This window comes from Otolemur garnettii, unplaced genomic scaffold, assembly GCF_000181295.1.
Source record: "Otolemur garnettii isolate 467f Iridium unplaced genomic scaffold, OtoGar3 scaffold00008, whole genome shotgun sequence".
Classification (NCBI taxonomy): Eukaryota; Metazoa; Chordata; class Mammalia; order Primates; family Galagidae; genus Otolemur; species Otolemur garnettii.
In genome coordinates, this window is record NW_003852403.1 from 26,126,947 (window position 1) to 26,140,914 (window position 13,968).

The 13,968-nt window shown below is 39.3% G+C and overlaps 1 protein-coding gene across 1 annotated transcript in view; it reads right to left on the minus strand.

Annotated features, from left to right (window-relative positions):
• The window catches only part of BICC1 (BicC family RNA binding protein 1), a 293,563-nt gene extending 279,603 nt beyond the window's left edge, over positions 1 to 13,960 (minus strand). Inside the window, exon 1 of the mRNA XM_003783644.2 lies at positions 13,771 to 13,960. Coding sequence (XP_003783692.1) covers positions 13,771 to 13,960 — 190 coding nt within the window. The remainder of the gene's footprint in view (positions 1 to 13,770) is intronic.
• Between the last annotated feature and the right edge of the window lie 8 nt (positions 13,961 to 13,968).

Below are 13,968 nucleotides of genomic sequence, written 5' to 3' on the forward strand. Positions count from 1 at the left end.
TTTTTTTTTTGGCATTTAAAGTATATAAAGATCCTGTACTAGACAAACCATCTTATACAACATCTCACCTCCATTATGCTTCAACTCCAGCCTAGCTATAGTCAAAAGCTCTGCATGGCTATCAAACTTCTTGGTGCTGACACCCTCATCTCAAGCTTATACCAGACATACTTCTAACTTCCTTCTCTGAGAGCTTGTTAGATGCCTGTGAGTGTCAGCAGGTCTCAAACGTAGTAACCCAGAAGTGTAGGAAAGGCAGTTCCCCTCAGGCAACCCTTGACCCTCCTCATAGAAGAGACAAAAGCTGATACACAATACTGCCTCTTTTCATACTTTAGGTAAGCAATCTAGGAACATAGTCTCTGGGCCTCACCAGAAGTAGCAGTACCCTCAGAAGTAACAGTGCAGCACTGTATTTGCTTTACCATCTTCCTATATGACGCTTTGCATACCCTTCTTGCATTTTGTCTTGTGATGTAGAGGCAGGAGACCCAAGGCTAAGGTAAGCATTAAGTAAGCAAAGTCTTACTCCATGTGATCTATTTTTGTTTTCTGTTAACAAGCACTAGTACGTTTTCTCTCTTCCATTGGATTGTATTTCTTTTAAATGCAAAAGACCTCATTTACTTACGAGGTCCCATAATATGCACTCTTTTCTTTTCTAATATATGCAACAATTTCCCTTTGTAGATGGCTTCACTACTCCCAAATGATGTATAATGAGAGAAAACTTTCACAAGCTTGAAAGCTAATCATTTACACAGAACTCCCTTGAAATTCAAATCCATTTTTATAATTCATTGTTGCTAAAGTCTAGTTGTTTTCTGACTTGCTGAAATATACTTTACATAGATTTGTATCTCAGATGCCCATTTGCTGATAGTAAATAGATTTTTGAAGCCAATGTTTCTGTTTAGGTGACAATATAAGTGCCAACAATGTTCTATTAAATTACGGATCCCTGGGGGAAAAGTCAAAACTCTGTAGATGAATGATAACCTCTTGTTTCCTTTTCCCATATAAAAGAATTAATTAAAAGAAAACATCCCCCTCAGATTAAAATCAACAGATCTTTACATGAATCCTTCTATAATAGTTAAGCTAAATACATTTTGGGGGCTCTTTTAAATTAAATCATTATAATAAAGCAATTAAAAAGATAAAATCTTGTCAAAGTATTGACTTTGCTGGTGCCAGAATATAATAAAAGAACCAACTCAGAACATAAATAATACAAGCATCAGTGGACCTGTATACAAGATAAGAGAAATTTAGGCACACAGATGTCTTTATTTTTTATTTAGATTTCACTGTAATGAACATTATCACATTTCACTGCCACAGAACTCTAGTGGTTTATATGCTAGATATAAACCCTGGCACATGAAGCTTGTTAACTGGACATGTTAGCAAAGGAGAAAGAAAATGTGACAAAAAGATGCTACTTAGGGAAACATATGATCTCTGTTGTTCATCTAGCACAATGTGTTAACACCAACAAGTCTCAACTATGATTTACACTGTGATCTCTGCTCGATTGCTGTAGAAAACCTTAAATTAGTTAGCATCTAGCCCACAGAATTCAGGGTGCTATAAACTTGACTGCCAAAATGTTACAAAAGGGAACTCATGGTTAGCTCTCTTGCAAGCACTCACTCCTCCAAAGCCAAGATACCCCATTTATCCATCCCATTACCCATTTGCTGTGAATACTCATATGTGTTGCACAGATCAAGACAAATTCCTGCCAAAACTACTCATGTACAGAGAACTGAGTCAGCCTCCAATATCACACTGCAAAGTACTATTAGCTTTATATTGTGTAGTGTGCAAAAGACCAGAATACTGAAACTGAAAGAGATTTTAAGGAACATCTTTGTAGATGGCTTCACTGCTCCCAAATGATGTATAATGAGAGAAAACTTTCACAAGCTTGAAAGCTAATCTGACAGGTTATCCAAAGTAACCAAGTCAGTAGCAAGACTGGGCCATAAACTCAAGACACCTGACTCCTGGTCAACCACGTTATGAAGAGAAATGATGTTCTTTAAATTCAAAATAACTCAACGACTATTCCAGTGATGGAGCACACTAACATAAAAAGACTACTCTTATTTTTGAGAGTAGATTATCTCTTACCTGAAATGCTTTGAAATCATATTTAAATAAATAATTGAAGATGTGTTATTCTAAGAAGATAATTCAGTATCTACAACTGAAAATTTTAATATATTAGTATCAACCTTGATAAATTTCAATTTAACAATTTTAATCTTGATAATTTATCAGTTTAATCCAGATTAAATATTGGTTATAAATTACTTAACATTAACCTCACTGGAATCTGATCATTAAAGTAAGTTTTCCCTATCCTCATTCAAAACTGTGCATTAATACACTATCACTAATAGTACAACATTCTACATACCCCTTAAACTGAGGGTGAACAAAAACCATCTTGCATGTGAAGAACTGCTCTCTACCTTACTTGTGTTAAGGCAGAACTGTTTGGTGTTTCTTAAGGCCAAGCACATGACTTAGAATTAAAGTTCCATTCCATGAGGTCAGTGCCAGGTCCACTGGCCCATAATGGAACAAAGTTTTTAATCCTGATACATCATGGGTCATTTATTCTATAAACACAGTCCATCTATTTCTACAGCATCTTGCGCTAGATGCTGGAGAAGAATAGGAGATACATTTGAAAAGTACAGACACTAATAGTGGGCCTACTTTATATACATTATCACATAATCTTCATAATAACCCTTAGAGAGAATTATCATTAGCCTTGTTTCATAAAGGAAGAACCTGAGAAAACTTAACCAAACTTGGAGAAGGCAGAACTTCAGAACATCTGCATTCTTGCTAAGAATTCTAACCCACCCCTGTGTCTCATACCAAGCTTCTCTGGATTTCAATAGAAAGATCATGGAAGCAATGTAACTTATTCTGAAGTTTAGTTTATCATCCTAAACTCATCCACAACACTAAGAGTCTAGATTCTGTAACAACCACCCTAAGAGGAAAACTGGTGTCTAGATGTATTCAGAATTCCAAAAAGAAACCAGGGCTCCAGATTTAAAGCATTTATAGCTGTTTTTTGTCCTGCAAAATATAGATGCCAATGGCTTGTGGGTTGTTGCTTAGAGGTTGGGATGACTGCACACTTACAAAGCTAAAACACTGCCCCACACGTGGTAAGTATTCAATAAAAACTTACTGCTTTCAAAATCATCATCATTCTTCACTACCCATATTCTTCATATTTTTCCCTGGAATAGAGTTCCAAAAGTGAAAAAAAGCCATGTCATCATGTTCATCATAAGATGGTTCATAACTATAAAAAAAAATTTTCAACCATATGTACTATTATTCAACTATAAAATTTTAATTCTGAAACTGCTTAGAAATACAAAAACCATTTAATATTTTAGATTAACATGCTAGATACAAAACTGTAGTTAATACTGTAACAGCAACTACATAAACTCCATGCAAATCATCAAAGACTATTGTTTCAAGGCAGAAAAATAAAAGTAGCTATTAGGATGGTAAGATTGCTGATGACTATTTTTCTTTTTAATAGTTCCCTTCACTTTGCTTTTTAATTTTTTTCACAATATATGGGCTTTTAAATTATTTCACAACATATCAAGTAGTTGTCTATTATGCCTAATGTAACAGAAGTTTGTAGGAAAACTGCATGCATTGCAAGTGTACTGTGCAATAATAGACTATATGTATATATTATATATATTCCTACAAGGGGGGATATATATACATAGGTTTGTGTTCTTTCCTCAAGGTTTATATAAGCCACTATAAACAAAACGCCAGTTATAAATTATGCTCCCAGATGAAAATGCTTCAAGACAGTTTAATAACGTGGAAAAAGTATTAGTTTCAAGGGTAAGGGGAATTAAAGAAAAGAATCTGAATCTTCTTAACAGCAGTGACCATCCACTAATCAGTAGCAATGTTTCTCAGAGTTTGGTCCTGGGACCATCTACATTAGACTCACACAAAATTCTTCCCAAAATGCTGATCCATGCCACCACTACCACCCCCTAACCTATAAATCAGAATGTCAGAGGGAGGCTCACAGTCTGTTGTTTTAAACAAACACCTCAGGTGACTTTTATATCAATAAATTTTAAGAAACATTGATCCATAAACACACTGATCACATAAAATAAACATCACTTTAAATTTTCAGTGAAAAAGGCAAAACAGAACTCTAACTCCATATTACCAGTTCAACTGCTTCTTGATATCTCACAATTGCCAGCTCAACTAAGCCAGGTGTGGGGACACAGGGTGCAAGGAGCAGACACCCCACAGATCTGTCGTGTCTTCTGCCTACTCTGCAAAACTTACAGAAAATAATTATGCAAAACTGATCAAGATTCTTCAAATGTCCCTTGTCCTTGCCCTAAAAATTTCACTAGAAAGATTTTTTCCTATGAGAATAATCAAGGATGCATAAAAGATTTAGCCAAAAGTGTGCAGGGCAGCAGTACTAAACAGTCATCTGCTGTATTTTGAGTATCTGCTCTGCACCTGACACCTGTGGATGCTTTACATACAGTATTTCTAACCCTCACAACCTAAAAGATAGATACTTGTATCCCCCATTTTTTTTATTTCAGGTTATGTGAGGTACAAACAACTAAGCTACAATGTCTGCATTTGTTAGGTTGAGTCCCTCCTAAAATTGTGTCCCACACACAAGAGGTGTGCCATATACCCTTACATTGTACCCAGTAAGCGGAAGCACACCAATCCTCCTCCCTACCTGCCTCTGCTGCTTCCCATGTTCTCCCTCCCCCCAACTTAAATTGAATTTTCTCTTGTGTAGGCATGTATTAGGTCATTTACTGGCTTCGTGTTAGTACTGAGTACACTGGATACTTGGCTTTTCCATTCTTATGATACTTCACTAAGAAGAATGTTCTTCAACTCCATCCAGGTTAATTGTGTTGGTGGGCATTTAGGTTGTTTCCACATCTTGGCAATTATAAATTGAGCTGCAATAAACAATCTAGTGCAAATATCCTTAATTTTCTTCTGGGTAGATGCCTAATAATGGGATAGGAGAAGCAAATGGGAAGTCTAATTTGAGTTCTTTGAAGATTCTCCATACTTCCTTCCACATGGCCATTTTAGAGATAGGAAAACTGAGGCTCAAATCTATACTTGAGAAGAAGGTAATAAAGAAGTTATTAGCCTGCCCTGGGCCAAACAGCTAATAGCTAACAGATTATAGAGCCAGGATCTGAATCCTGAGCTGTTTAATTAAAAACATTAAACTCTTTCTATTGTCTGGCCACCTAAAAATGTCCTAAAATGTAAAATGTTGTAATGTTTAAACAAAGTATGATAATCAGGGGAATTACGTAGACACTTGAAGCCATGTTCTTTAAAAAAAAAAAACAATGTTATTAAAATAAACACTCATGTATGGACCATCCATTGCCTTAGAAAAAGAACTTTACAAGTGTTTTTAATGTGGTTTTTTTTTTTTTTTTTTTTTTTTGAGACAGAGGCTTGCTCTGTCACCCAGGCTAGAGGACAATGGTGCACTGATAGGTCACTGTAACCTCACACTCCTGGGATCAAGTCATTCTTGTACTTCAGCCTACTGAGTAGCTAGGACTATAGGCACATGCCCCTACATTGGACTAATTTTTCTATTTTTTGTAGAGACAGGATCTGGCTATCCTCAGGCTGCTCTTGAACTCCTGTCCTCAAGGGATCCTCCTGCCTCAGCCTCCCATGTAGCTGAGGCCAGGGGCACCATGCAACCACCCCTAGCCTTGAATGTGCTTATGATCACCTGAGGAGTATGTTAAAATGTCAAAAATGTAGATTCTGATGGATTTGGGAAAGAGCCTGAGATTTTGCATTTCTAACAAGCCCCCAGGTGACACAGACACACTGGTGGGCTAAGGATCCCACAGTGTGTAATAAGATGCTCCTGTGTGCCTCTCCTGCTTTTATCCCCTCTTATCCCCATAAAAGGTAAGCAAGCACTATCCCAAATTTTCTGTCAATCACTCTCTGTTGAAGCCGTGTTCCTGAAGAAGCTGTAAGAGGCACACAGTGGGAGTCAGTGAGCATTTGTTCAGTGAATGAATGACACACACGAGCAAATTGAGGCAGGTCTATAAAGCGGCCATGAAAACAAAGCCCAGAGCCCAGAAGGAACGCAGCATGGGCTGAAGAGAAAGAAAAAATACCCACGGTAGAATGCTAAGTGAAAAAAGATGGGAAGTAGGATTCCAGCTTAGAATTGAAGTCACCAGATAGATAGGGACTTCTATCTTGGTTTCATCTGCATCCCCAAACCTAACACTGTACCTGACATATGGTAAGAATTCAGTATGTGTTGCAAAAATAAATTATATGTGGGCATATTTTTAAGAGACCAGAAAAAAATTCCCAAAATATCATCAGTAGTTATTGCCAGATTCTGGACTTAGGCATGACTCTGGGTTTTTCTTTTTTTACATCTGATAATACTTTCCAAGTATTCTATAACAAGTGTGTATTGCTTTTATAATCAGGGGGAATAAACAGCAGCAGCTAATTTTCAAATCCTACATCTTAGCACCTTCCTACACAAGAAATGTAGTTAAGCTCCAGATCAACACAACATGCACACTAATATGTTCTTCATCTTTCCCCCCAGGACAGAGGAACTGCATGAGAGCTAGAAAGGGAGCATTATTTTCCACATGCCAAGTGCCACAAATGAAAAGAGAGACTTAATACTTGTTACAAATATAAATGCTTTCATCACCTATTAGTAGGCAGAAAAAGGATTTTAAAATGCACAATGTCCACAAAATGTTTCCATGGATGATTTTGTGCATTTTGAAGGCTGTAAGCAGTAGTGCCACAAGGATTAAAAATCAAATGTGGAGGCTTTTGCAGCATAACAATAAAACTGTCTTGCCAAGATCATCCCCACACGCTGCTAGATATTATAAATTAACATTAAAATTGTGCCTTGTCCACAGACATTAATTATTTCACATTTAAAAATATAGAGAGGGAGAGATGATCCCATTTGTAATTACATTTTTAAGTAAAATGAAAGAAGCATGAACCCCCTGGTGTATCTTATCAGCTTATCACTGTGGACAATTTCAAGAAGTAAAACATGTCACAAGTTTCATGGTAACTCTATTATCAAACTTCCTTCAATTCACGTCATCTTCTGAAAAAATGCAGGCTTTGTTAGCCAGATTTTACTGTAGTGACCAATCTTTGAAAGCCGAAGGGCAGAATCATGAACTACACTGAACTTGTCCATTCTGAAAGAAACTAGAGCTAGGTGGCAATGGGGAAGAGGGAGGACAGAAAGGATATCTTAGAGTAATAAAAAGCAAAGTGGGCATTTGTATTGTATCATGTACTTTCCGATGGAGAAAAAGATTTGACATGGAGCTAACAATGGAAATTTAAAAAAATACAGAGATAATTCTAGTACTTAGTACCTGTAGGTCATGTTCTTAAACGGAGTAACAAGATGAGAACAGCATTAGGTGATCAAAGGCATCTCCTCTTTGACGGATTTCATTCTATTCCTGGATTGTACCGAGAAAGATATCCTAACATATAACATTACCAAATAATCTAAATTTCTGGGGATTATCAATGCAGACAAAAGTCTCTAATACAAGTACAAGTTTTGCTTCAGCCATAACTTGGAATTAGGGGTCACAATGCTCCTCTGCTTTGCCTACTATGGGGAAACTATGGGTTGCATCACTCAGCACCCATTCTTTTTTTTTTTTCTTTTTTTTGAGACGGAGCCTCAAGCTATCCCCCTGGGTAGAGTGCCATGGCATCACGCTCACAGCAACCTCCAACTCCTGGGCTCAAGTGAGTCTCCTGCCTCAGCCTCCCAAGTAGCTGGGACCACAGGCGCCCGCCACAACACCTGGCCATTTTTTGGTTGCAGCCATCACTGTTGTTTGGCGGGCCCGGGCTGGGGATTCGAACCCGCCACCTTAGGTGTATGTGGCTGGCGCCTTAGCCGCTTGAGCCACAGGCGCCGAGCCTCAGCACCCATTCTGATCTCTCTTCCTTCCCTACTTCTACCAGAGAGGCTGAAAAAGGAACTACATTCCCAGAGTCTCTCGCAGCAAAGAGTAGCCAAAGAAATACAGATGGGAGTTCCAGAGAGCGGGTTGTCACAGAAAAATGCAAACTCTTAAACAGAAAACAATTTTTGTTTTTCCCCCTCTTCCCTATGTAGGCCACAGATGCACACCCAGGCATAGCCAGAGCCACATTGCAAAAGTGAGGCCAAAAGCCACAGGCTGAAGATGGTAGAGGCTAGGAGGAGGGAAGACGTGGGCTCCTGGTGCCTTTTAGCAGTTCTTGGGGCCTGGCATCCTCAGCCTCAGACTTCTCACTAGGTGACAAAGATAAACCCCCTGGCTTGTTTAAGCCATTCTGTGTCAGGTTTCCTGTTAAGTCACAGCCAAATACATTCCTGCCTATAAAAGTCATCGATACAACAAACCTCTCTAGCTGCATGTTATCAATGATCAACTTAACCAAACCCCTCCAAGTCTTCATAGAGAAAGCATTGACTGAGTGGCTGCTCCATGCCCGTGAGGGCAGCGTTTCATCATCCCTCTTAGCATGTCTTCACACACTGCGGGGAAGGAGGACCCTCATCCAGGCTGGTCTGACAACAGCTCCACAACCTCTGATGTGTTTTTTCTTTAATCTACAAAGCAATTTTAACTTTCAATTCTGCTCTGTGACTCAACTAAAACTGCCCTAACAAACTTTCTGATTTTTGAGCAAGGTTTTCTCTAAAAAGTCAAAAAGGAAAAGAAAGGAAAGGGGAGGGGAAAGGAAAAGAAAGGAGGGAAAGGAAAAGGAAAGGAGAGGAGAGGAGAGGAGAGGAGATTCAAATGCTATTAAAAGAAAAAAAAAAAGACCTGGCAAACGTTTGCTTTCTAGTGTTTTGAAATCTTCATTGATCACACAGGACAGAGCTGCCACCGCCGCTGCCGCTGAATTAATGTTTCGTTCAGCACCATGTGCCTGGCACTGGGCTAGGCATTTTACAAGCACCCTCTCAGTCATCGCTCACGATGTCCCCATAAGGTAGAGCTATTATTATCCCCATTTTACAGGTAAGCAAACAGAACATTTTAACTCAGGCTCAGCGTTTACTTTGTAAAACTCCTTTTTAGACACCAATGATGACTTAAGCTTAGCACAACATATAACTCGCTGCTAGGCTTTAGGGAAAATGTCAGTAGCAAATGGCTCAGGACCAGACAAGAATGAAAAACACTCAAACCAAGAACAATTACAACTCAAGAAAGGGAAGGGCTCTCTCATCCTGAGCAAAACTCAGAATTCCACGTTCATCTAATGGAGCTCTACTCAGGAGATACTCACCTTTAAAGGGCTAAAATACACTCCACACATAGCAAGATACCAGGAAGGACAAGTATAATATTAAGATAGCTGTGAATCTTCATTAAACATAAACTCATTTAATTCACTTTCCAACAGATTTGATTTTCATTTTCAATGTAAGAATGTGTACTTTATATGTTACAGTTTACACGAAATATTGCTATGAGATGATTCAGCACTTCCTATGTGGCTAGCACTGAGCGGGTTTTTACATACACTTTTCTTGTCTTCATTGTCACACCTACCTCACGATGTAAGAATTACTGACACACCCTGGGAGAAATGGTGTTGCAGGTGATGAATTTTCCCAAGCTCCCTATTAAAAGGTAACACCAAGATTCAAATCTAGATCTGGGTCATGGCCCTGTCATCTTAACCAGTGAGTTCATAATATTATTTTCATCTGTTCTTATCGCATATAAGCCTTGATCGAGCATTAGTTAGAAAACCCGATTCAATTACGCTTCACTTTTAGTACTCCCCCATCTTCGTTTTGGCTTCATAGTTCTTCCTGCTCTCACAAAAGACATCTAAGAAATTATTTACTCACCAAATCATAAAACAGCCTGCACTGAAGTTTGCTCTGCTACTCAAGCAAGCAGCAGTAACTCATGCCAGTTCTGCCTATCACTGTAAAAACTACAACCCCAACATGGTTTTTAAAGTCTGTAGCAGTAGTATCACAAAAGCCCACCAGATGTCCATCTCCATTCATGAAAGCAGGCCGTTTTCGCCCTTGTTAAAACTCTCTACTTGTTCTACTTGAAATACAAGAGATTCAGAACTTTGAACATGCCTATGCTTCTAAATTTTATGTGGGAATTTTTAATTTTATGGTACACACACATTTACTGCTGTAAAAAGATAAGTATTAATAAAGGAATCCCATGTTTGTTCTCAGTACTGTAGCAAACACATTTAATTAACTTTAAAAGAATCAGTATTATTATTTCATGTGAGGCATGAAATTTAAATTTTGAAGATCAGCATTTTAAATAAATTAAAAATGAATTTTACTTATCACCAAAAATGCTGTCCATGGTATTCATTCCAAGGCTGACCACACCCATCAATAACCCAAACTGAACTGAAAGATAAATTCCAATTTACAAAGCCATAAGGTAATGAAATTGACAACCTTTATTTAGATTCAGCAAAAATGTCAGATCCTTTTCATGGCTAAAAAAAGGAAAGGAAAGAATAATTAGAGAGATATCCCTACATTTTCAGCCTGGTGGTTTTTATGTATGCCAACTTTTAGGATTCAATGATTATCCAAGAATGGTATTTCATTTCTTTGACTACCACCCTATTGCCCGTATTGTAACCTCACTGAATTTTTGGTCCATTGCGTAGAACAATTTCTCTACTAATAAAAATACAACTCATTAAAGATTAACTTGCCCCCAGGACAGTCTCTCTGGAAATAAATTCCAAGCATTATAATCACCAATTTACAGTCTGAAGACTTAAAGGCAGATAATCTTACTTACTTAAATTGGAAACCTGTACATATATTAAAGCAATTATAAACCAAAAAATAGCAAACCCTAATTCACAAATAATCAGAAACCCAACCAGGCAAGTACAGACTTCACTTACTTGTCCCCTTTCAATTAAAAAGTGTTCCACCCGAGAATATCTAACAATACTAGAATATTTCTTGACTTACTATCTTGGTTGCTATCTATTTTACTTCTGCAATTATGAACTTGCAAAATTCTTTTCTTCCCCAATTAAGTATATATTGTATGCCATAAATTATGGTAGGCACTGGAACTCTTTTGAACCCATGATGTGATATTTAGTAAAAACAATAAAAACTGTTATTAAGTTCTTATCATTTACCAAATGCTGTGACAATTTTTAGCATATTAGGCATTATCTCTTTCAATTCTCACAAAATCCGAAGAGAAAAATCCTAATCTCGGCCCTTTTTCCAAATGGACAAACTGAAGGCAAAAAGATACCCAGGAATTTTCCCAAGGTCCTGTAGGGATCTGAACCAGGTCCAAGTGATTCCAGTGTTCACATTTGTGTTTGGGTCACCAAGGGGCTGCTTCACATACCATAGTGGTTCCAAAAGACTGTAATGGAGCTGAAAACTTCCTATTGCCTAATGATGTCATAACATTGTAATATATGACGTAACACATTACTTCTTCTGTATGGACACATAAACACTTACCATTGTGTTATAGTTGCCTATAGCACTCAGGAACATGCTGTACAGATTTATAGCCTGAGCCACAGGCTATACCATATAGCCTAGATGTGTAGTAGACTGTACTGTCTAGGTTTGTGTACTGAAACTCTGTGATGTTCACTCAAGTATGGAAGAACTTAATGACATATTTCTCAAAATATCTCCCAGTCATTAAGCAATGCATGATTGTATTGGGGTTGTTAAAAAAACGCTAACTGTGCAAAGCAATTTTAAACCATCTCAGAATGGTCAGAATACTATATCTGCCAAGAAAATGGCCTTTAAATTAAAAAAAAAACTCGCCTGTATTTCATGTTATTTAAAATGAAAATGAATTAATTCAAAAAAGAAATCTATTACTAAAGCTCAGGTTATATACACGTGAACATCCCAGAAGCTAATATCACTGTGCTACTTGTCTGCTGCACAGGTAAAACACGTTAAAGATGATGCAGTGCTATTAAGAGATCCATCTTTCACATCACTCCATCCAAACTCACAGAGAAAACAAACTGGAAACTTGTTGAAAAGGATGAGTATGTGCTCTTATCAGGTCAAACAACCCCACAATTATTTTCCTGACATAAAGTTAAATATTGCATCCTATAATCAGAAACTGAACAAAAAGAACCACAGAACAGAGAAAATAACTGAAACGAGGTACTGAAATGCGACTGAGGCTTGAATTTCCAAATCCACTTTGTAATATTCTTATTTGGACAGGTTTATCACAGAAGTAACTCTCACATGTTACATAATTTAAGGCAAAAAGAGAGGGAAGGGGGGAGAGGGAGCAGAGACACGACACACATTAGGGATGTTTATCAATAAAAATAAGCAACAAGGGAGACAAGTTTGTAGTACGTCCAAAACCGCCTGCCAAACTCTCCTGCTATTTGTTTCCACCAAGTTATTGTTTTGGAAAACATGTTGTTCTCTCTTAAAATAACCTACTTAATTGTTGTAAAAAGCCACTGCATTTCCACGGAGAACTAAATCGCTCCCACACTGCGATGTATTGACTGATAAAGTCAAAGTAAGTTATGCATGAAGCCACAAAAGAAAGTTATAAAAGCTCCAATCCTCCCGAGATAAAAGGGCACTAGCTACTGAATGAATCTTCCCCAGACTCCTCGGTGACTAAGGTCTGGTCCTCTATCCGTATCTAAAGTAAGAGTCATTCAGAGGACCTCTTTTCTCTTTTTGGATGTGGGATATGAGCCACAGCGTTGGCTACAGGTAGGATAGTTATCAACATTTTTAAGGAAGGTCAAAATGACCTTGGACGCTGTAGGGTTCACTCCAATTCTCACGTTGGAATCAAAATTCCTTTCGTCCAGAGTGGTTAAAGCCTTTCAGCCCAGCAAGGTCCCAGGGAAATTAAGGAGTTAAAAAAAACCCCAAATTGTGAAACACAAATTCAGACATCCATAGCACAAGAGGATTTTTACGGACTGAATGTAACTCAAGATGTGTTTTATAAGCCTGTTAGGGATGAACACACACTGTCCTCAAACACAGCACCGCTGCTGTGACACAATCCCCAAGCTTCAGCTACTAACCCCAATCCCGGCCCCTCTGACCACAAGGTGGGGGGCGGAGGCCAGAGCTCCAGTCTTAAGTCTTGACATCTGCAACGCGTTTCCCAATAGCCAGACCAGGCCCCTCAGCTGGAGGAAGTGGATACTGACAAGGGGAGAGAGTGAAACGGAGACACAGCTAGAATTCGGGGCTGCCAGGCAGTGGGGAAAGAGTCCCGGATACTCCATGAGACCTGAGTGGGTCCGGTTGGCACAGCCCAGGTGTCCTGACTAAAGTTGACATCTCCAAAGTCTAGGACCTAACTTGGGCGCGCCAATACAGAGTCGGCCTTCGGCTTTTCTGAAAATGGTTAAGTTAGCCCAGGGGGGCCCCAGTGCCTGGAGACCGGAGAAGTGTGGAAGAGTGGGGAGCCCCGCGAGGTCTCCTTTCCCGGGGTGTCCAGCCCCGCGGGGGCGGAGGACCGGGAGCTAAATCGGTTGTGGGCCAGGGCAGCGGGCGCCGGGGCGGGGATGTCCGGGATGGAGTTGGAGGTTGAGTCCGGAGCCGAGAACGCGGGGGATGCCTACCTTGTAACATGGCCTCAAGTTTCTTCCTGTCCACGCGGAAGCGCTCCTCGCTCCACTCGGGGCTGTGCTGGGACGCCCCGGCGACCAGGTCGTCCTCGGAGCCGGGCATGGGCGAGTCGGTGCTGCGCTCGCTGTTGGAGCCGGGGTCGGAATGCGCCGCCAGGTAGCCGGGCTCGCCCTGCGCGGCCATGGTGGGCG